The sequence below is a fragment of the Crinia signifera genome, chromosome 1 (assembly GCF_055691185.1).
Source record: "Crinia signifera chromosome 1, ASM5569118v1, whole genome shotgun sequence".
In the NCBI taxonomy this organism is placed as follows: Eukaryota; Metazoa; Chordata; class Amphibia; order Anura; family Myobatrachidae; genus Crinia; species Crinia signifera.
The window spans coordinates 425,546,066-425,568,593 of NC_139217.1; the positions used below are offsets into that span (position 1 = coordinate 425,546,066).

The 22,528-nt window shown below is 44.0% G+C and overlaps 1 protein-coding gene across 2 annotated transcripts in view; it reads right to left on the reverse strand.

The window, feature by feature from the left end:
* FAM169A (family with sequence similarity 169 member A) overlaps positions 1-22,528 on the reverse strand; it is a 69,040-nt gene that overhangs the window by 19,983 nt on the left and 26,529 nt on the right. Inside the window, exons 3-10 of one of the 2 annotated variants that reach the window (XM_083151917.1) lie at positions 21,447-21,546; positions 19,585-19,670; positions 17,844-18,015; positions 12,358-12,537; positions 10,266-10,394; positions 8,421-8,551; positions 5,558-5,612; positions 432-561 (exon numbers count right to left, since the gene is read on the reverse strand). In XM_083151917.1, coding sequence (XP_083008043.1) covers positions 432-561; positions 5,558-5,612; positions 8,421-8,551; positions 10,266-10,394; positions 12,358-12,537; positions 17,844-18,015; positions 19,585-19,670; positions 21,447-21,546 — 983 coding nt within the window. Of the gene's footprint in view, positions 1-431; positions 562-5,557; positions 5,613-8,420; positions 8,558-10,265; positions 10,395-12,357; positions 12,538-17,843; positions 18,016-19,584; positions 19,671-21,446; positions 21,547-22,528 lie in introns of both variants that reach the window. The other variant, XM_083151916.1, reaches the window with a different exon arrangement.

The window sequence follows — 22,528 nt, forward strand, 5'->3', positions numbered from 1 at the left end:
AGCGATGTTAGATTGCTTAGCAAAATCGATCAGCAAACAGCGATGTGTCAGCGCTGTGTACTGAGCGATGGGTCAGGGCCAGTGCTCTCCGGTGAGAACACTGGCCCTGCCCAGCGATTAGGAGATTAATATTCAGCATACTGGATATTAATCGCCGTGGCGATAGCGATGTGCAGGGCCACTCATTGCTATCACTATGCCCCTACACATGGAGCAATGTAGGTGAGATCACATAGAAAATGCCCCTAATTCGCTACGTGTGTAGGCCCATTACAGTGTGAATGGGAAGGCACCCTGGTTATAGAGCATTAGTACTTAAATGAATCTGCATTTTACAAAATGCCCTGCCTGCATGTCCTGTCCACACTGCCTGTAAAGTCAAAGCTGTTCCACCGTATTAAGTTAAAGGACAAATGTAAAGCCACCATTACTTCCTAGATGTATGGTCCTTGCTGCCGGCGTTCTCCTCCATTGGTTCTGGCTCAACAACTTTCTTTCCAATCTTTGGGCGTTTTAGATTGCTGCTTCTTGTGCGCGTAGACACATGCGTGACATCATGGTCTGGAACAAAAATGGAATAAGGTCGGCTCCCTAGACTCCTTCTAGCAATGTCACACTATGCCTACTAGTGTATTATACTGTAGTGTTCACAGTTTCACACCTAGCTTCATGCTCCCCATATGATACTCATTTATAACAATGCTTGTGCTGTAGTGTTACTGCATTACTTCAATGCAATATCCCACTTTTGCAGTGCCCTGTATAGCTGTAGTCCAATTACAGTGCATTTGTATTTTATTGCCAAATAATGTTATACTTTATTTACTAAACTGTTACATTTAAAACGTAAAGCATTTTAGTCACCTAATATATAAAAATAAATGTAAAAATGTATTTGTCACGTTTACATACTGTATTTTATTTAATTTGTTTCATATTTTTTAAATTACATTTGTAGGGGATGGTGGGGTTGTTACAGAGGCAAGTTGGAAAAGTTGGAACGGGAACAAGTTTGAATATGTAACCGTCAGTGCTCAGCAAAACGGCACTAGCACAGATGTATTTATGTAGTAGGCACCTCAACAAACTAATTTTTCTTGTGACAAAGTAATATTTTCACCTATATTTGAAGTCATATCTTGGCTGGACTGTTAAAGGTAAGGGTTAATCATTCACATTGTTAGAATCACAGACCATTAGTGTATTTTATTATTGTTGTTATTATTGTGAATTGAAGCATGGATATTGAACTTTGGCCATCTTAGGAATCTAGGGGGACATTTACCAAAATGGATTCGTAGAAAAAAGGTGTATTCGTAGGCAGAAATACACCTTTTTTTTACGAATTTGTATTTTCGGGATTTACAATCCCAAAAATACAACAATTCGTATTCCTAAAGATGGAACATTCGTATTTGTATTTACAAATACGAATGTCTACACCATCAATAGGATACGACAGAAATCACCATTCAAAAGAATGGTGGTTTCTGATTTACTAAGCAGCCGTACTGATAATACGGCTGCTTAGTGGTGTAAAACACCCACGCAAATACGACAGGAAAATAGAACACCATTTTCCTGTTCTATTTGCGTTTTAGCCTGCACGGATCAGTCAGATCCGTGCAGGCTTCAGTGTAAAAAAATAGAAAAATTAAATAAATAAATAAAAAAACGGCGTAGGGTCCCCCCCACAGCCGAAACCAGCACCAGGCTGACAGAGCCTGGAGCCGGTAATTAAAAATCAGGGAACCCGACAAATAGGGGTTCCCTGATTTTTAACAACCAGCCCCAGGCTCCTGCTCTGGGGCTGGTTCCCAAAATACGGGGGACAAAATGACTAGGGGTCCCCCGTATTTTAAGAACCAGCCCCAGGCAAAACCAGCCAGCAGGGTAATGCCACAGCCGGGGGGAGACTTTTTATGCAAGTCCCCCCGGCCAAAGCATTAACCCTACCGACCAGTCAGCCTGGCCAGGGGCCCTGGGGGAGTGGGGACCCCCCCAATAAAGGGGTCCCCCCCCTCCAGGACTTACCTGACCAGGCTGAAGCCTGGTGCTGTCCTCGATGCCCCTGGGCGGTGGGCATCGAGCTGATAGCGGTGTAAAAAATAGAACAAACGATTGTTTTTTACTGTGGCACTACAAGTGCCAGCAAGCTGGGACTTGGAGAACCACAAGTCCCAGCCTGCTGGGCATTAAAGGGCTCGCTGGGTCTTGTAGTGCCACAGTAAAAAAAATAGTTAAATAAAACACACTGACACCCATTTTAAAGAAAAGTTTAATACACACATTACACACATACTGATACTTACCTATCTTGATCCCGTTGGTAGGTCGCTGGCTCCGGTGTCGGCGGCTCTGTGTCGGCGGCTCCGTGTTGGCGGCTCCGTGTCGGCGGCTCCGGGGACGGCGTCCTGTCCGAGGATAATCCATGTTGGACCTGTGGAAGGAAATGGAAGGAAATCCTACTCACCCAGGTCCTGCATGGATGGTCTTCTTTCTTCATCTGTCGACATCCAGGTCTTCTGACAGCTGCTGACGACTTCCAGCAGCTGTCGGCATCTTCCGCGACGCTCCCCGGCTTTCAGAGCCGGAGAGAACCTTCCTCTTCAGCGTCTGGGCTCAGAATGAATTCTGGCCAATCAGGAGCCGCCTAGCGGCCAATCAGGAAAGACCTTTCCTGATTGGCCGCTAGGCGGCTAGGCGGCTCCTGATTGGCCAGAATTCATTCTGAGCCCAGACGCCGAAGAGGAAGGTTCTCTCCGGCTCTGAAAGCCGGGGAGCGTCGCGGAAGATGCCGACAGCTGCTGGAAGTCGTCAGCAGCTGTCAGAAGACCTGGATGTCGACAGATGAAGAAAGAAGACCATCCATGCAGGACCTGGGTGAGTAGGATTTCCTTCCACAGGTCCAACATGGATTATCCTCGGACAGGACGCCGTCCCCGGAGCCGCCGACACGGAGCCGTCGACACCGGAGCCAGCGACCTACCAACGGGATCAAGATAGGTAAGTATCAGTATGTGTGTAATCTGTGTATTAAACTTTTCTTTAAAATGGGTGTCAGTGTGTTTTATTTAACTATTTTTTTTACTGTGGCACTACAAGACCCAGCGGGCCCTTTAATGCCCAGCAGGCTGGGACTTGTGGTTCTCCAAGTCCCAGCTTGCTGGGGAGGCTTGCTGGCACTTGTAGTGCCACAGTAAAAAACAATCGTTTATTCTATTTTTTACACCGCTATCAGCTCGATGCCCACCGCCCAGGGGCATCGAGGACAGCACCAGGCTTCAGCCTGGTCAGGTAAGTCCTGGAGGGGGGGGACCCCTTTATTGCAGGAGCCTGGGGCTGGTTGTTAAAAATCAGGGAACCCCTATTTGTCGGGTTCCCTGATTTTTAATTACCGGCTCCAGGATCTGTCAGCCTGGTGCTGGTTTCGGCTGTGGGGGGGACCCCACGCCGTTTAAAAAAAAAAAAAATATTTATTTAATTTTTTTTTACACCTTGCAGCCTGCACGGATCTGACTGATCCGTGCAGACTGCCTACAAATAATTCGTATTAGCAGCCGTATATACGGCTGCTAATACGAATTCCTACGACATCGGAGGGTTACAAAGCAGTCGTATATGACTGCTTTGTAAATCCCCCTCCGGAACACGACTTTGCATACGACTGAAACAGTCGTATGCAGTCGTAGGGAAAATACTAATACGAAAAACTAGGTTTTTCATATTAGTAAATTTCCCCCCTAATGTCATTTGGGGCAAGTTGTTACACAATATTAGGGGCAAGTTGTTACTTGTAACAATGTGCCCCACAGTTCTATATAGCTCTAAACTTTTAGAATTATGGCATCGGGACTCCTGCACATGGCTTGCCTGTGCTTCCAAAATGGGGTGTGGCCATGGCAAAGGAGGTGTGGCTTCACAGCAATGCCGCAAATACAAACCACACCCATATTTGTAGTCACTATGGGGGCATGCCCAGGAATCTGTGAGCTGCTGGCATGCCCCCAGTCCCTCTGCCTGCTTTAAATAGATGCTGTAAGCAAGTGAGCAACCACCCCACCGCCTAAATTTGCTACCCACAAGTGGAAAAGCGGGACAGTTCCCAAAAAAATTAGACTGTCCCACAAAAATTGGGACCATTGGGAGGGATGGTGCTACCATTTTTCTTTTCAGTTTAGGTTTTTTCTTTTCTCCATAGGTTTGTCATGGTTAGAAAATATAAAAAGAAAACAGACGGATGCAGTACGGATGGTGTAATGGTTAGCATTAATGCCTCACAGCACTGAGGTCATGGGTTCGATTCCTAACTGTGCGGAGTTTGTATATTCTCCCCCCAGACTTGCGTGGGTTTACTCCAGGTACTCCGGTTTCGTCGCACAATCCAAAAATATACTGGTAGGCTAATTGGCTCCCAACAAATTAACCCTAGAATGTCTGTGTGCGTGTGTGCGTGTACATGTGGTAGGGAATATAGATTGTAAGCTCCACTGGGGCAGGGACTGATGTGAATGTTCAACTATACTCTGTAAAGCGCTGCGGAATATGTGTGCTCTATATAAGAAACTGGTAATAAATAAATAAATAAAACAGACATAGGTACAATACCTGAAACTACCTATCGGACGGCAACAAATTATGTCATTAATGGAATTATTTTAAGAAAAGCAGCTGATTTTCATCAAACTAATATTTTGACACTACCACAGTATACTGCATGAAGCGAAAAAGAGAAATTGGTAGGAAGTGACATCACACACCCTCCCCTAAAATGCTTGGGCACGGCTCTTCCCTGACAAAAATTGCCGGGTGACCCTTGCAAATGACGGCTTCCTGTCAATCAACTTTCGAATGGCCAGCAATTAAAAAAGACACTGGATTTTATCGCATGCAGGCTACAATCCGTGTCCAGTCACCCTCTATTACCAGTTATTTTTATATAGCGCACACATATTCAGTATATATCAGTCCCTGCCCCAGTGGAGCTTACAATCTATATTCAATACCACATGTGTACACACACACACACACACACACAGACATTCTAGGGTTATTGGGAGCCAATTAACCTACCAGTATATTTTGTATTGTGGGAGAAAAAACAGAGCACCCGGAGTAAACCCACGAAAGTACGGGGAGAATATACAAACTCTGCACATATAGGGCCATGCTAGGAAGCAAACCCATGACATCAGTGATGTGAGGCAGTAATGCTAACCATTACACCGTCTATGCCAAATGTAATTTTTTTTTAAAATGTACAAAGTTTTCCAATGAACACTTTTTGTATTAAGATTTTGTAATGATTATTTTATCAGTAACAACTTGCCCCAACTCCATAACAACTTACACCCATAGGGGGCAGATTGTTACGATTATATTGTTAATAATGATTACTGGATGTGACTTACAACCAATATAAATAGAAAAAGAATAGTGTTTTGTGTACATTTCTCTGTTTGGTTTTGATGAAATGAGATATTTGAATATCTGTATTTTTGTAACTAGCCCCGCCTTCCCCTACTTATAATTTTCTGTCAATATTTAATTTGCTTACCCTCAGAAGTGCTAGCTTCAGCATTTGAAGAATTTTTCTCTTCATCTGGTTCTAGCTAAAAAGAAAAACATTTTTTAATCAAAATACTATTGTATCTGCTGGTAGTTAAATCAAAGGATATTTCTACCCAGTACACTTTCAGTTGCCAGCATCCTCCCTATCACTGGCAGAGCTGTGAGGTCCTCTCCATGCACCTCCATAGTTAAAGTGCTCAGCATACCATCAGCACTGCACTTGATATGCTCTTGGATCCTTCCAAGTCAGTAACTAATGTGATATCAAAAAAGTGCTAAAATGAACACAGTGCTGCACCCCTTCTCCCTAAACATGACAAGAACAGTTTTGAAAATGTAAACAGTATTTAAACAGACAGAGGGCGGGATGTACTAAACAAAAAATGCGGTAATGACCCCGTTTTCGGGGTCTTACCGCATTTTTAAATGCACTAAAGCCCCTCCCGGCAGGGCTTTGCTGCAGGGGGTCACGTCTGCTCTAGCTGGTGTAGCCCCATAGAAGCCTATGGGCTTCTCTTCGCAGCGCTGCTGTGTTAGGGATCCAACACGGATCCCTCCCAGCATGCACCGTGGTCGCCAGCTTCTCTGCGCATGCGCAGTTGGACTTCCCTGTCAGAAAGGAGGAAGTCCAAGCAGCGGTGGGGATCGCAGAGTGCAGCTCTTATCCGGAGAGCTGCCCTTTGCGTTGCTTGGTGAGCATCGGCACAATTGGCGGCAGGATGTCCCGCCATTGCTTGGTACATCCCGTCAATATACTTTATAGTGTCGATAGTACTCATTATCCCAGTCTCAAGGCCTTTAATGTCCCCTCGGACCGGCATGCAGATCCAACCTCCGACACCCCCCCCCCCTGCGTCAAGGAAAAGGGGTCACATAAGATAAATCACAAGTGAGATGACCACATGCGCTCCTGCTGTCCGGGAACGTCCCGGGCGACTGGCGGTGGATCGGCTGTTCATACACTGCTGCGATACATTTCAGAAGTGTATGGCCACCTTAATAATGTTTTGAGCTTATTTATTGTATTTATTTATTTATTGACAGTCTCTAAAGGTGCCCATACACATTACAATTATTTTATACAATATTGTATACAATATCGCATCTCATCGCCTCTCGATGAGATGAGATCTACTACAAAAAGTATGTGCAGCACATACTTTTTGTACTAGATCTCATCTTATTGTACACATCGTTACAATAATTGTAATGTGTATGGGCACCTTTAGAGACTGTCAATAAATAAATAAGGAGGTTATTCTGATCGGAGCGGCCAAACGTGCGTACGTTCACTATTAACGTACGCTCTCCGTACGCGGCCGTTGGGGTTAAGTCCACCCACAAATCAGCCGCATACGTACGGCCAGAAACAACGTCAAAGGGGAGTGGCGTACAATTGAGCGTACGCCAACGTACACGGACGGACCAGCCCTTACACTCCGACAACTGGCGTACAACAGAGCGTACGCCACCGTTTACGGACGTCTGTCGTCCGTCTTCCCACCGACTTCTTGCGGCTATCTGAGCGTACGCCAGCTTGCACGGACGGGTCCCTATTGTTTTCAATAGAAAACTCAGCTTATGTCACCGCTCATGAGAGTGAGCGTACGTCCGTGCACGCTGGCATACCCTTCACATATATGGACCTGCAAATCTTGCCTTTCATCTATAATTAAGAAAATTAATTAATTGATTTAATTAATTAATGTGCAAAATAGTGGGCATGGGCTTAAAACATTGCTGAAACATCCTTTGTAGGTGTTAGATGTGGTTTATGTTATTGTATCATAAATACAAAACCTATGTTTGTATTAGAGTGAACACGTTGACACATGTCGACTTGTGTAGATTGAGTGTGCTACTGTGTAAAGTCTATGAAAGCACGTAGTGAATGTGTATAACTGTTTAACAAATACCTACCTTAGCATATATAAGCAGGTCTTAAAAAGATTCTTACCTTAAATTAAACAAACCTTTAAATGTAGAGAAGTATAGAAAGATAAGCTTCCAATGTGTTTGAGTGCTGTGTGTGGCTTGCAGGTAGTGAAATCATGGTTTGGACTTAATAGACTGCAGCATTGCTTATTACATTCAGGTGTATGTGTTTGAGTAGTAATCAGCGTAAATTAGCAAACCCAGGCGCACGCAGGCATGCGGTATCTGTAGGGGTGGTCTGAGCTGGCGGTTGGCGGGCGCCTGTTTTGTGTCCGAAATGAACGGTGCTTTAGCCGATCGTGCGGTAGTAGCACCGTTCATTTTTGGTGCACACCCCCGTGTACGCCCATATTTACGCCCATTTTCCCTCATTATTTCGGCTGCTCCCCTCATCACGCCCCTATGCCGCCCCCAATGCCCGTACTCTCGCGTACAGGTTTTTTCGCACGTAGAGACCCGTCCGTAAGCGATGTGGAGTGTTCGCGGCTGCGCATTGGAGATGGTACGCATGCGCAGATCATTAAAAACCCCGGAACGTACGCGTACGGCCCGGCCGCACCAACCAGAATAAGGCCCTAAATCCCTTGCGCTTTACATTTAGAAATAGGGATAAACAAACTGGGTAGATTCAGTCAGTCAATATAATAGGAAGGTCGTGCTTGCAAGCTTACAATTTACAGCTTCCTTTTATATGTCCCTGCTGCCAGTGCCTGTCAGCCCAAATACAGATATTATGGGACCTACAGGCTTATAAAAGGGGCCTTCGATGGAGATGAGAATTTATTTTAGCAATGTGGCCTACAAGGAAACTGTATACATAAGGGAGGCCTTACATTTTTGTACTGTAGGTGATATATGTGGTAAATGAAGAGCAAGGACCAAACAGTTAAAGTAACCCAATACCATAACCACACCTGTGTTTCCTCAGTGTGCACTGTCAGAATGGCTTCCTGTGGCTCAGTGTCTGTAACTTCTGTATTCTGATCCTGGATTTTAACTGGGGGATGTTCTGTGCATGGAGGAATAGCATCCTGTCTGGCAGCATCTGTAGCTGGACAAAACAACACAATAATAAAAAGACAAAATAAATGGTTTGCTGTCACCGAGATCAACCCTAGTAATTGCTGTCCACTCATACTCTCTACAATTACTACTGGCTGCCAGACTTTAATGTCTCATTCACACTTGCAATCATCGGTGTGACATTACTGATGATGGCCACAGTTGTATACCAGAAATCTACAGGCTGATGGTAAGATAAACTCTTATCAGTGTTGAAAAAGGAACTTTGGAAGAAGCGATCTTAAAAAAAAAACATCAATCGAGAAACACAAGAATGATATATTTCTGTATTCATAAATTCATTTACACAACCAATGCAGAACAGAAGTCACCGGAAAATGCCACAAAATTGTTCCCTATGAAAACTGATAGCTAAAGAAAAATGATTGCCTGAACACCAATAGAATTTTGCAATAAATCCCTATCTTTTGGTCTTATTTAGTTATTATTTAGCAAGCAAAAGAAAAAAGCACACAACTGGGCAAAACAATGTTGCACTGCAGGTGGGGCAGATGTAAAATGTGCAACGAGAGTTAGATTTGGATGAGGTGTGTTAAAAACTGAAATTTAAATTGCAGTCTAAAATTGTAGCTGTCTACCTGCAAAAGCACTTAGTATTTAGCCTGCACAGAAAAAAAATCTAAATTAAAATCAAAATCTCTCTGCACATGTGACATTCAGATGTGGGCATGCTCATCATTTTGTTGCTGGCGTGAAATTCGTGGAGTAACCTGCAATGCATTATGGTTTTGCGCAATTGTGTGCTTTTTTTGCAAACTTGAATCAGGCTCTTTGTTAAAAAGGGTAAAACATTCTCTTTAAAATATGGCAGAGTCCTGATTCACTGCATGTGTGCTTGTGTGTATTAATCTGTATTGTCAGCTACAGTACTGTGTTGTTAAAATTACATTAAACTTAAAAGTATGATTATAGATTATAATTAAGGCTACTCCTATTCCCAGATATAATTATTAAGGCAGGTATCCAATTGCTGGTGTTAATTTACTGCAGGGCAAAAAAACAGGCTAAAACAGCCTTATGGTATATCAGTCACAATTATAGCTGGTAGTTCCCGAGCCAATGCATTATCACACAAATACAGGTCTGCAGCAGCTAATTTCCTGGATTATGTTTTGGGTGCCTGAGGCACCTGAAGCATAATCTCCAAAAACTGTGGCTTATCAGCAAATTTGATAGCCCTGGCCGAATACATTTGCTGAGGTAAATTGCTGCATTGGATACCGGCATAAGACACATTCTTTATTTTATGTAGATATCTGGGCAGTGTCAGTCTGGAGCAGGCCCAGCCAACCTGTTGTGAAACTATATATCCCAGCATACCTGGCTACAATATAGCTATTAGGGAATGCTAAAGCTGTGGTAGGGCATGCTGGGATGTGTAGTTTCACAACAGCTGGAGGGCCACGGTGTGGCCAGGCCTGGTCTGGGGCATGAATGACCCACAGAATAGCATGCTGCTGGTGAAGAATTATTAGCCTATGGTAGATCCTGGTCAGTAGTCAGAGGGTGTGGCTAAAATTTCCCCACGATGCAGGAGGTTTGGACCATTGCGGTCTCTGAATCATAATACATTGTATCTTAATATTACAAACAATATTGCTGATCCCATACAGTACATTTTGATTATGGGGTTTCTTATGCATAATAAATTAAATACAAAAATTATTTTTTTTTACCCAATAATCTCTGTGCTTCCTTCTGGAGTATACTTGAAATAAGAGTTCTCTGGAACCAATGACCAACACCTTCCACTTCCCACAGCAGCTCTTGATCTCCGGGATATTTGTCTAAATACTGCTTGCAGGCTACAATAGATGTGATAGGTTATATTGTGCACCCTACCTTCTTCATACTTGGGAGGGGATTGGACAACAAATATACATTATTACAAGAAATATATTTATGTGGGAAAAAACTTCTAAAGATACACATCTCAAATAAACCTCCCCTCTACCAAAGGAAGGATCCCAGCTCTAGGACTCATACTTCTAACTGCCAAGATCATAATTGGCATGGCGGACATTTAGGGAGTTACAGAGCACATACATCAGGGGAGCCAATTCAATGTTTTACCAATGCCTGTTTTGAGGGATCAGGGACATTTAATATGTTTGAAATCCTTGATTCGCAGATTCTGACCAGAAAATGATCCGTATTATTTTTAACATGCAAAGTTCTGACAATTGTCTGGGAATCTCAGCTTTCATGTATTTGCCCACATTTTGCCCTTAGTTTATTTTATTTACTCTGTGTGTATTCTTTAAAATATACTTAACCATCCATTTTTGTAACTAAAGCTCTAAAGTATTCTTGGAAATAAATTATTCACATTTCTAGTCCTGAATCTGTGTTATTTATGACTCAACCCCTAGTCGCTTACGTTATAGATTTTGTATATATTGTATTGTGTGTTCAGGTACGGGCACAAGCATACCTTGCGCGCAGAAAGCTAAAACTGGGCTTGTGCTGGTGGCAGTGTACCTCATATGTATGACCCCGTGTGTCCAAAGGGACCCCCTCGTCACAGGCGGTGCTACTCAGATTGGCATATCTGTTGAAGCGACCGGTAGGTCCGGGACATTTAGTTCCAATATATCTCATGAAATAAGGTTTATATTGGAAAGGTATATTGATGTTGTAGAGGAGCAGGAAATGGTATTTGTGTATATTCACATTTTTCCAGTGTTTTAATGATATCCAAGGTTCAAAATCAGGTAGAAATATAATAGTTTATTAATTAAACTCTATTACCACAATATTCATGTTGAGCCACAATAACCCACATTTAGGTTATAATTCAGGTTGGCTCCTAAGACACCGCATGCCTCGTACACATCCCCTTGCATGGTACCGAGGGGATTTGGGGGGGCGATGTGTACGAGAATGCATCCCCTCGTATGCCTCCGCTAGAAGGAGAATCCATTTGATGATCGATGACCGTGTAATGACTCTCCTGCCTTCACAAATAAAAGTCAGTCTCAACTGACTTTTATTTATGAGCGCTAGGGCAAAGACAGGGCAGGCGACTAGAGTCCTGTGACATCAGCTGCCCGCCTCTGGAAGGCATCGGCCCGCTCCTGTAGTCATGGAAACGCTCAGCGTTTTCATGGGGACGCCCATAAAACGCTGGGCGTTCCTTTTCACACTCGGCCCTCCCTCCTCCCAGTGAACGGCCCGGCAAGTGTGTATCTCGCCGAAGCCTTTTGCTGATGGGGGTTTGCAAATGCGCAGAAATGTCCATGCACAAACCACAACCATCAGGGCTCGGGCCGAATTCGGATCGCTACAAGTGACCCTCAATCGGTCCCTTAAATACCCATGATATTAGTATCAAACCCATGTGCTCCTGAATACTGCCATCCCCATAGTCTTGTAATGAACAGCCTTTCCCCAACGTAACTAGCTCCAAAATGTAGCTGCTCGGGTCTTGTGTCGGCGGATGCTATCTTCAGATGGTGATCGCAGCACCTTCCAATGGAGGTATCTCTAATGTTCCCAGCACTCCTTCCCATTCTACATGCGCACAAGCAGGACCTAAGGCAGCGCATGAGCAGGAGTCTTGCCGGGACAGAACTCAGCTGTTTCGCTGCTGCCAACAGGGGTGAAAGCCTAGGTAACATTCAGAGTAGAAGAGAAGCTGCCCTGGCATGAAGAACAGGCTTATCTGACCCCAAACTACATTCATTATTGCTGCATATAGCGGCAATGAGAGATTCAGTTCATTAGAGTCATGCATTATATCTGTGGGTGTCATGGACAGCAGCTTACCTGTAGACATTGTAGATGATAGAGGATACCGCAGTCCAAGCCTCTCTTCTGTAAAGGAGTCTACAAAATCTTCAAGCATCTGCAGTGCAAATTCTTTTCCACGGTGTCTCTTCCTGATAAACATGGTGTCCAGAACCGGGAGGGTGTAGCTTTGTGTGAGATATGCAGAACATGTACTTCCTGGTGCACAAGACACAAAGTTTTGCAGCAGTTATAGAATGCAAGGTCCAGCATTACCTCACAGCTGTTCATCCCATATTGCAAACTAGTTTATCCTGACATTAAATGTGAGACAGTCATATAAATCTATGATGCTGGCACAAGGATGGGTATGCTGCACTCATGAATGATACAATGTGAGAAGATTAACGAATGAAGCAATTTTAATACACATCAATTAAACAAAATGAAAAAGCTGTACAGTTGAGAGGTGCTACCCGCAATTTTAATCCTCACCCAAAAGTGACGGGTGACTATATTGCATACTACTTTTTTGTGATTAGGACACAAGAGGAGATTAATTTGATATATGACACAGTGGGACAGATGTACTAACCAGCATACAGAATACTGCACTTAATGCTGGTTAACTGGGGAGATTACTCTTTTTAAATGTATGTTCAGTGCACGTAACGTGCGATAGGGACAGCCTGCCGAGTAACGCTTTGCGAGGCTGTCCCCTTCAAACCCCCAGAAATTAGCAGGCCACCTAGGCGTTAAACCACCCAGACCGCTTCGCCAGCCCAGGGCTAGCGTTGTTCTATCCCCACTGCAGGGACAACACTAGCACTGCTGCTGGCTCCGGGCTGCGCTCGTGATCTCACGATAATATCGAGATCGCTGGTGGGAGAGTTTTCACTCTCCACTTTGGCATCCAAGATGTTTTTACATCACAGCGCTAATGCTTCCTGCGCTGCCTTGGTAAGAGCATAGGCAGGAAGCACTATACTTACTATATCCACCCCACAGTCACTCACAATATAAAATTGTCTTGTACCAAATTAATCAGGAGTCTTCTCATGTGTATTGCGACTAAGAAGCATTGTTGCATTGCGACTAAGATGCATTTTTGTAAATAATGCATGGTGTATTAAGGTTAGATGTTGGGAGGACATATCTGTAGCACCTTTAAATGCACAATTTCACCTTTATTTCAGCTTTGTCAGCATTCAGGGGGGTATTCAATGTGGGATTCCGACTGTCGGAACCATCCCGGCAATTGGAATCCCGGGCCATTTTCGTCCAGCTCGTCTGCAACTTGACAGACGGAATTCAATGTTCCACCTGTCAAGTGGTGAAAAGTGGGGGCGTCGGGAAAAAAACGGCCGTTTATTGTCGAGAAACGGCCGTGAATTCAACAATCCCCATCCGTTTCTGACAAAACAGATCATACTTGTTTTAAAGTCGGATCTGTTTTGTCAAAATCCGCCTTCAGTGCTGTCGGAAATGGCAGCATTGAATAGGCGGCGGGTGCAGTTTTCCCTTTCAGGGCAAGGCAGTGAGTTCCACCTAGATCACAAGGCATTATAGTTACCCTTGGACTACAGTATATTAGGCAGTGTGTGTCTGGTATAGGCAGTGTGTGTCTAGCTTCACCGCTCCTGCCCAGTTATTTATTTATTTATTTGCAGTTTCTTATATAGCGCAGCAGATTCCGTTGCGCTTTACAATAGTAAACAGTGATAAAACAAACTGGGTAACAGACAGACATGGAGGTAGGAGGGCCCTGCTGCAAGCTTACAATCTATAGGGATATAGGAGGGAAACACAAGGACAGGCACCAGTAATAGCATAGCAGTCCCAACAAGTTACAAGTCCAGAAGGGAAGCTATATAATACATAAGTGCCTCAGAGGGTTATGCGTGTAGAACTTAAATATGATAGGCTTGCCTGAAGAGGTGAGTTTTCAGGGAACGCTTGAAAGTTTGGAGGCTAGCGGAGAGTCTAATTGTGCATGGAAGGGCATTCCATAGGATGGGAGCAGCCCGATGAAAGTCCTGTAATAGTGAATGGGAGCTAGTGATCCGCTCAGATGAGAGACGCAAATCTTGTGCAGAGCGGAGTGGTCGAGATGGGAGATATTGTGTGATAAGTGCAGAGATATATGCTGGTGCAGTATGGTTAATAGCTTTATATGCAAGTAGAAGTGTTTTATATTGAATACGGTAATATACAGGCAACCAATGGAGGGACTGGCAGAGCGGATCAGCAGACGATGAGCGTCTTGCAAGGAAGATCAGCCTAGCAGCAGCATTTAAAATGGATTGCAGTGGTGAGAGTCTGTTCTTGGGAAGTCCAGTTAGGAGACTATTGCAATAATCAATGCGGGATATAATGAGTGCATGGATAAGAGATTTAGTAGTGTCTTGTGTGAGATACGGTCGTATTTTGGATATGTTTTTTAGATGCATGTAACATGATTTGGAGACAGATTGAATGTGGGGAACAAAGGACAGGTCAGAGTCGAGGGTGACCCCTAAGCAACGAGCTTGTTGGGTAGGGTAGATTGTCGAGTTGTCAACAGTGATGGAGATATCAGGATGGTAACTGTTCTTAGTTGGCGGGAATATAAGTAATTCAGTTTTGGAAATATTGAGTTTGAGTTGGCGAGAAGACATCCAAAGTGAGATGGCAGAGAGACATTCAGAGACTCGGCCCAAAACCACTGGTGACAACTCTGGGGTTGATAGATAGATTTGAGTATCATCCGCATATAAGTGATACTGAAATCCGAAGGAGCTGATTAGTTTGCCAAGCGAGGAGGTATAGATTGAGAAAAGCAGAGGACCTAAGACTGAGCCTTGCGGAACTCCGACTGACAGAGGTAGTGAAGAGGAAGTAGAGTCAGAGAAGCGAACAGTGAAAGAGCGATCAGATAGGTAAGATGTGAACCAGGAAAGGGCTGTATCATTAAGACCTAGGGAGTGTAGTGTTTGTAAAAGGAGAGTGTGATCCACAGTGTCAAACGCAGCAGAAAGATCTAGAAGAATAAGCAGTGAGTAATGGCCTTTAGACTTAGCTGTTACCAGATCATTAACCACTTTAGTCAGTGCTGTCTCAGTGGAGTGTTGAGAGCGAAAGCCTGACTGAAGCGGGTCTAATAGGGTGTTGGAGTTTAGAAAGTTTGTTAGGCGAGAGTAGACAAGTCTCTCAAGTAGCTTGGAGAGGCATGGGAGCTGAGAGATAGGACGATAGTTAGAGAGAGAGTTAGGGTCAGAATTGTGTTTTTTCAGAATGGGAGTAATCGCTGCATGTTTGAGCAGAGACGGAAAAGTACCAGTAGCAAGAGAGAGATTGCAGATTTTAGTTAAGGTTGGAATAAGCACAGGAGATAGATTTTTAATGACTTGTGCAGGTATAGGATCAAGAGGAGAGGTAGTAGAGTAGGAGGATAAGAAGAGTGCGGATACTTCCTTTTCATTTGTGGGCTCAAACGAAGAGAAAGTGCCAGAGGGTTCAGGTGTGGCAGAAAGAGGGTTAGAGATTGTGGAGCATACCATTTCATCTCGGATGTTATCAATCTTGTCCTTAAAGTAGGAGGCAAGTTCTTGTGCACTGATGGTAGCCGGTGGGGGAGGAGGGGGAGGGTACAGAAGAGACTTAAATGTGTTAAAAAGTCGCCTAGGGTTGGTGGCATGAGAAGAGATGAGAGATTGGTAGTATGTTTGTTTGGCCGTGTCCAAAGCATTGCAGTAGGAGTGGTAGCTAGTCTTATATGTGAGGAAATCAGTAATATTACGAGATTTACGCCATTGGCGTTCAACTTTACGTGACTGATTTCGTAGTTGTCTTGTTGTGTTGGAGTGCCACGGTTGGCATCTAAGCCTACGTGGGGTATAATGGGTAGCTGGAGCCACTTCATCAAGGGCTGTTTCAAGAGTCTCGTAGAGGTGGGAAACAGCAGAGTCAGGAGAGGTAAATGTAGAAATTAGTGAGAGCTGTTGTTGGAGGGAGGTGGAAAGTTGTTGAAAATTAATAGCATTAGTATTTCTGCGGGTTAGAGTAGGCTTGCATGATTTCTGTGTCAGTGAGCTTGAGGTAATGGAGGAGAGTGAGAGAGTAATGAGATTGTGATCAGAGAGAGGGAAGGGAGTGTTAGTAAAATCAGAGACTGAGCACAGCCTGGTGAAAACGAGGTCAGGGCAGTGGCCTTCCTCATGAGTAGCGGCGTCGGACCACTGGGAGAGGCCAAGAGAGGAGGTTAGAGAGAGGAGTTTGGAGGCATGCAGAGATGGTGGACTGTCAATAGCAATGTTGAAGTCACCCAGGATGATAGTGGAGATGTCAGAGGATAAGAAATGGGGGAGCCAGGCAGAGAAATCTTCCAGAAATTTAGATTTGGGAAGCCCAGGTGGACGATAGATAGCAGCAACACGCAGAGAGAAAGGGGAAAAAACCCTAATGGAGTGTACTTCAAATGATGTAAATGTGAGTGAAGGAACTGGTGGGAGAACTGAGTATGTGAAGTCTTGTGACAGTAATATACCAACTCCACCTCCTTTACAGTTACCAGGCCTAGAGGTGTGAGTGAAGTGGAAACCACCATGTGACAGTGCTGCAGGCGAGACCGTGTCTGATTGTGTGAGCCAGGTTTCTGTAATTGCCATCAGATTGAAGTTGTGGGAGATGAAGAGGTCATGGATGGATGTTAATTTATTGCAAACAGAGCGTGCATTCAATAGGGCACATGTAAGTTGTTTGGTGTGTGGTGGGAGGCATGTGATATTTATGAGGTTAGCTGAATTTCTAGGCTTAGAAGCCATTAAATCTGGGTGGGTCAGGTGGTTGGGGCCTGGATTAGGTGATATGTCCCCAGCTAATAAGATTAGAAAGGAGAGATAGAGATAGGTGGATGTTTGCAGTTTTTTGTATTGGTGATGGGAAGTGGATGTGAAAGTACAAGTAGAGAAGTATTTAAAGAGCTCATGAGTGTTTAGAAGAGGGGAGTGAATAATGGAAGAGGCAATGTGTACAGAGTGGTGAGTGTCAGGGAGATTATAGGATGGTTGAAGTTTGGTAAGTATGCCATGTAATGAAATGAGAAGTAGCATTGTGGTGAGCATGATGTGATAGTTTGTCTGTTGGTGACCAGGTAAAGGGGAGATTGTTTGAGAAAGTGTGGAATAAGTATAGTATTTACCTTGGTTGATGTTGTTCAATGTTTTTCAACTGTTTTATAACTGTTCTTTATAAGTAAATCCACTTTGTATATTTCCCACTTAGTAGATTTCTCAGTTAAAGAACTGCCCAGGCAGAGGACTGCCTTCTATATGACCAGATATAGCAGGTCTAATTAAGATAGACTACAGCTGAGGTCACATGACCAGCTAATCAAGGCCTGTGTAACATAAACACTAGCCAAAACATTTACTACAATAAAGTATGCCTCACTGACCACAGTTGAATTTTACCTGCACAGGTAGAACTATGCAAATGACACAATCCCTGTTGTTATCAAAATAACAGCAAAACAAGCCACAACTGACCAGAGGGTTTAACAGAATAAAAGCCGATGGCTTCCCCTCTCCTCCAGAGAACTTTGGCATACTCTGAGCTTCTGTGACAGAGAAAGGGGATCTCATTCCTCTCCATCTCATTCTTCCGATATATAATCCGGTTTAGCACATACAGGACCACTCTTTCTCCAAGAGATCTGACCTGCGAATAGGATACATTCAAATAAGATTATCTAAAACATCTGTGGGTGATCTTTCATTATTTTCCTTCCTTTTCTAATTATTTTTCACTTGAGATCATTTATATTTACCGTTTGAGTGTATGTGCTTTATTGTGTTTTATTGCTGGTAGGTTAGTTCTACGCTATTCCGATGTTCACACAGGTGAGCGACTATCTGCAAAATGCACCAGTGGCGAATTCATTGTGATTATGGTGATAGTAAGGAATTCAGTGAGGAGTGAGCGGGGAGTGAGAGTATAAATGCTAGTTTGCTGGGACCGTTTTTGGTGCATGTATCAGCTGCCGACTGCAATCCTCTATGCAACAAACACATCTCCAGTGCCTCAGACTCACTTAGGGAGTCGATGTTTCCCAGAATACAATCGATGCTGTGAATGTGTGCGCAGCTGTAGCCACTTGTGCAGCCTCCAGCATATGTCTCAAATAATTTTTACGTTAGCATATTTCCGCACATTCTATGAGTCAAAAAATCTGCCATCTTTTTAGTTATATCTTTCATCATATAGCGGTAGAAGAGTCAGAGGGCAGTATTCAATGACATTTCTCGCGATGTGCAGCGACTCTTGTTTAGGATTCGCTGCACTTTCCCAGGGTTCCGGAGGGCTGGAGCATTCGCTGCCAGCCCTCCCTCTCACCCTATTCAATGCTGCAGGGGCTCGCTGCCCCTGATGGCGATTTTTAACCCCTGCAGCGAATGTTGCAGGGAGCCGGGGGACAGCAGCAGGCAGCGAGATGGAAGCCTCCCTGCCTGCGCCGGAATGTGTGTGTGGGGGGGGGGGAGCTGCTGTACTGGTCCCGCTCGTGCATATGTGATGAGTGGGACCAGTGTGCAGTGAATATCTAATAAGTGGCTCCCTGCCCCCTGCTGGCATAATGTGTAAAAAAAATAAAAATAAAATTAAATATATATTCATGTGTGCAAGTACATAAATGAAAATAGCATGCCCCTTCACAGAATACAATTACAGATTTTTTGACACCAAAAAAAACCCCAAAAAAACCTTTATTTTAAAAGATTACTTTCCAGTTCACCTTAAAAAGATGGCGATTGCTAAACGGTTAGACACGGTGAAAATCACATTGAAAGCAATTCGTCATCCAAGCATTGAATACACTCATGGTGAATCACAGCACATCACATTGAAAAACAACAGCGATTTGCAGCAGGCATGAAACGGAGAACTGGTCGGCATTCACTGTTCTCTTTCAGCGAACAGTGAACATTGAATAAGGTGAATCAGATTTTCTGTGAAAAAGATTCACCGCAAATAGAAAAAACAGCCCGATTCGCTGAAAAAAACGGTGAATCGGGAGCATTGAATACTGCCCAAGAGTGTTTGCTAGCTGTGTGGAGCCATCTATCCCTAAATATCACTGGAAAGGTGGCTTCCACCAGTTCAGTTTACAGGTAAGTGTCACATACAGGCAGCCACAGTGGTTTATCCTCAGTGCAGGGTGAGATAAGTGTTTCAGCACCATTGGAAAGAGAACTTTAGATGGAGATCTGTATCACTTGTCATAGTTATTACCTGCTGGAGTCCCTCCCGGGAGGAGTTTGAAGTCCTCACAGTGTCTTCAATTGTCCACCACTGATGACCAAGATACAGTGCCACAGCTGCAAAACAAGTATAATACACTGAGCTAATGGAACCTCGTTCTGTACAGTGACATATTTTGTGGCTATTAATTCTTCTGTAGGTATGATGCTATAAATGATATGTTCCGCTACATTTAAAATACAAGTGATAGAATAAGTTGTCTTGTAATTGTGTTGTGAAACAATGTCCAACAAACCTGCTGCTGAGGTCAAATACCTAGATCAACTATAGAAAAGCGAAAACATATGCTCAGTGCAACTCACACCGATGCACTGATTGCCGTTGTTCTCTGAACTGAGCAAAATTCAGGGTTGCCTCTATCTATCGTCATATGATGTCAGCCGCCCACCCCTGGCACACCTTGTCCTGCCCGCATTTCCATGGGAATGCCCAGCATTTCCATGGGGACACCTGGAACAGGTAAAAATCACTAGCAATGGACAGCTGGTTTAAATCACCAACAAAACAAGCCCTTTAGCAAATTTATCTCATGGACTGTGATTTTGCAGCAAGTAGAACAACAACCTCACAAACAATGTTACTGTCACAATAACTAAGCCTACCAACTCATGGACTGGCGTGACCTGACACAAAGGCGCTGGGTCTTACCGTGCCGGGGGGTTTCTGCCAGTGACCCCTCCAAGCGGGATTTGGGCTTTTGCGGCACCCGACACGCCAGTCTCGGCCCCTTGGTCAGGTTCCCTTTCTTGAGCTGGTATATACTGGGACAGTTTCATAGTCGTCTAGCCGGGTCGAGATCAGAATGGACAAAGCAGGTATCAAAGGATAAGGCAAAGGGAGTCCAAAGTCAGGCCGGGTTATACATAGGAAAGCACAGTTCAGAGTACACTAGGATGAAGCTCAAGGATGGTCACTAGGCAAGTTGAGGTCATACACTGGATAACACAGGTCAGATACCGAAGGATCAAGCAGGAGAGGTCAATCACAGGTAATCAGGAATCACAGGATAAGACACAAAAACCGCTGGAGCTGGTGTGAACCTATACTCTGGCAGGGATTGACTGTCAAGAGACTGATTTATATAGGGAGCTAATTACTGGAGTCTCACAGGTGCCTCAATCAGTGAGAGCTGACCATGTCTCACTCAGGTGCTGCAATCAATCTGCAATGCTAAGATAACACAAGACTGACTGACAGCATGGAGCAGAGCAAGGTAGAGCTGAACTAGCAGGCAATCAAAAATCGGGTAAACACCAAACATACTAGAGTGTTGTGACAGTTACTATGTATTATTTCACTTGTCATTTTGTGAGGAGACCTGGAAAACCAGCACTGTTGGTAGTCCTTGGGAACCACTTCTGTATGCATATGTATTCACAGACACTGCCAGCGACACCCCCCAAAAATGCCCATAACATGCCGCATATTTTTGCCACCACTCCCCTGCCAACATCCCTGACGGGAGCCTGACTGTCAATCAGGGTTAAGGTAAACACTGTGAGACGCATAGCTCGATCAATTGCAAAACGTCATCATAGCATCCGCCCATTTAATTGGTCCACAGTCAATAAAATAGACCAGTGGTTCTCAACTCCAACGTCAAGTGCCACCAAGAGATGTTTTGTGGATGACTTTAACCATGCACAGGCAAGTTCATCTATTTTGCTGGGTCAGTAATTATCCCACCTGCTTCCACAGATCCTTAAAACATGTCCTGTTGGGAAAACTTAAGAGTTGAGGTTGGGAACCCCTGAAATAAACAATACTGGAAAATCAAATATTGGATACATGTTTTCTTATATTTACTACTGCACAAGAATTTCACATCATACCTGTGAGTGTATCTTCTGCTGCAAAGAGTGCCAGGACTTTGTGTGTCTGATCCCCGCCATACAGTGGAACATATCCTACTGTTGTAAGGCTAATTGGCACCTACAACAAAAAAGTCCATTACAATGTGATAGAGAAAAAAGTGTCAAGCATTACATTTTAGTAACATTACAGCCATCTAACATATTATACTTTACAATGTGAACTGTTACTGACATTATCTACCCATATCATTTCTACAGCCACTCCTCCAGGTACCCCGTCCAAGGCTAACCAGCCACGGTGCTCATGGTATGGCCGGGGGACCTTATGTAAAAAGTGTCCCCCGGCTGTGGCATGACACCACGGCCTGTTGGAGTCCGGGGATGGTTTCAGAAATACGGGGGAACCCCTATGCTTTTTCCCCCCATATTTTTGGAACCAGGTCCGGCTCAATGAGCCCGGGGCTGGTTATGCTGAGGAGGGGGGACTCCACACCATTTTTATTTTTAAATTCGCACATTTTCATGCCTAAAAATCGCACATTATTGCACTTAATCGCACTTCTTTCTCGGGAATACACACCGCATTAAATATGCGAATTCGCTGCAATTTTTTTTAAAAAGTGCGATAATGGGCGATTTAAAAAGTGCGAAAAAATCGCATTATATTAAATGTCACGAAATGGAAAGTTACACTGTTTTCCTGGAAAACAGTGTAACATAGCAGTTGTAAAACTCACATTTATTAAAAAAAATTGTGATAATTCACCTTTATAAAATAAACACCAAAACAGCTGAAGCAGAGAGTTCATATGAAATGCCAGTAGAATATATGGTACTTGTTTCCGAGCACGGCGCCCATCGCATCGCATACCATAAGCCATACAATGGTATGCGATGCGACAATATAAAATTGTATACCATTGTATATGGCATACAATGCCATACAATGCGATGGGAGTTTAAATTGTATAAGCACCCTAATGGGTGCTTACAAAGTTAAATGCACCCCCACGCCACCCCCACTATGAATGTCAACCCGAAGCGTGGTGAGGGGCGGCGGTACGCGTCCTCTGACCTTTTCATACCCCCACCATCCACGT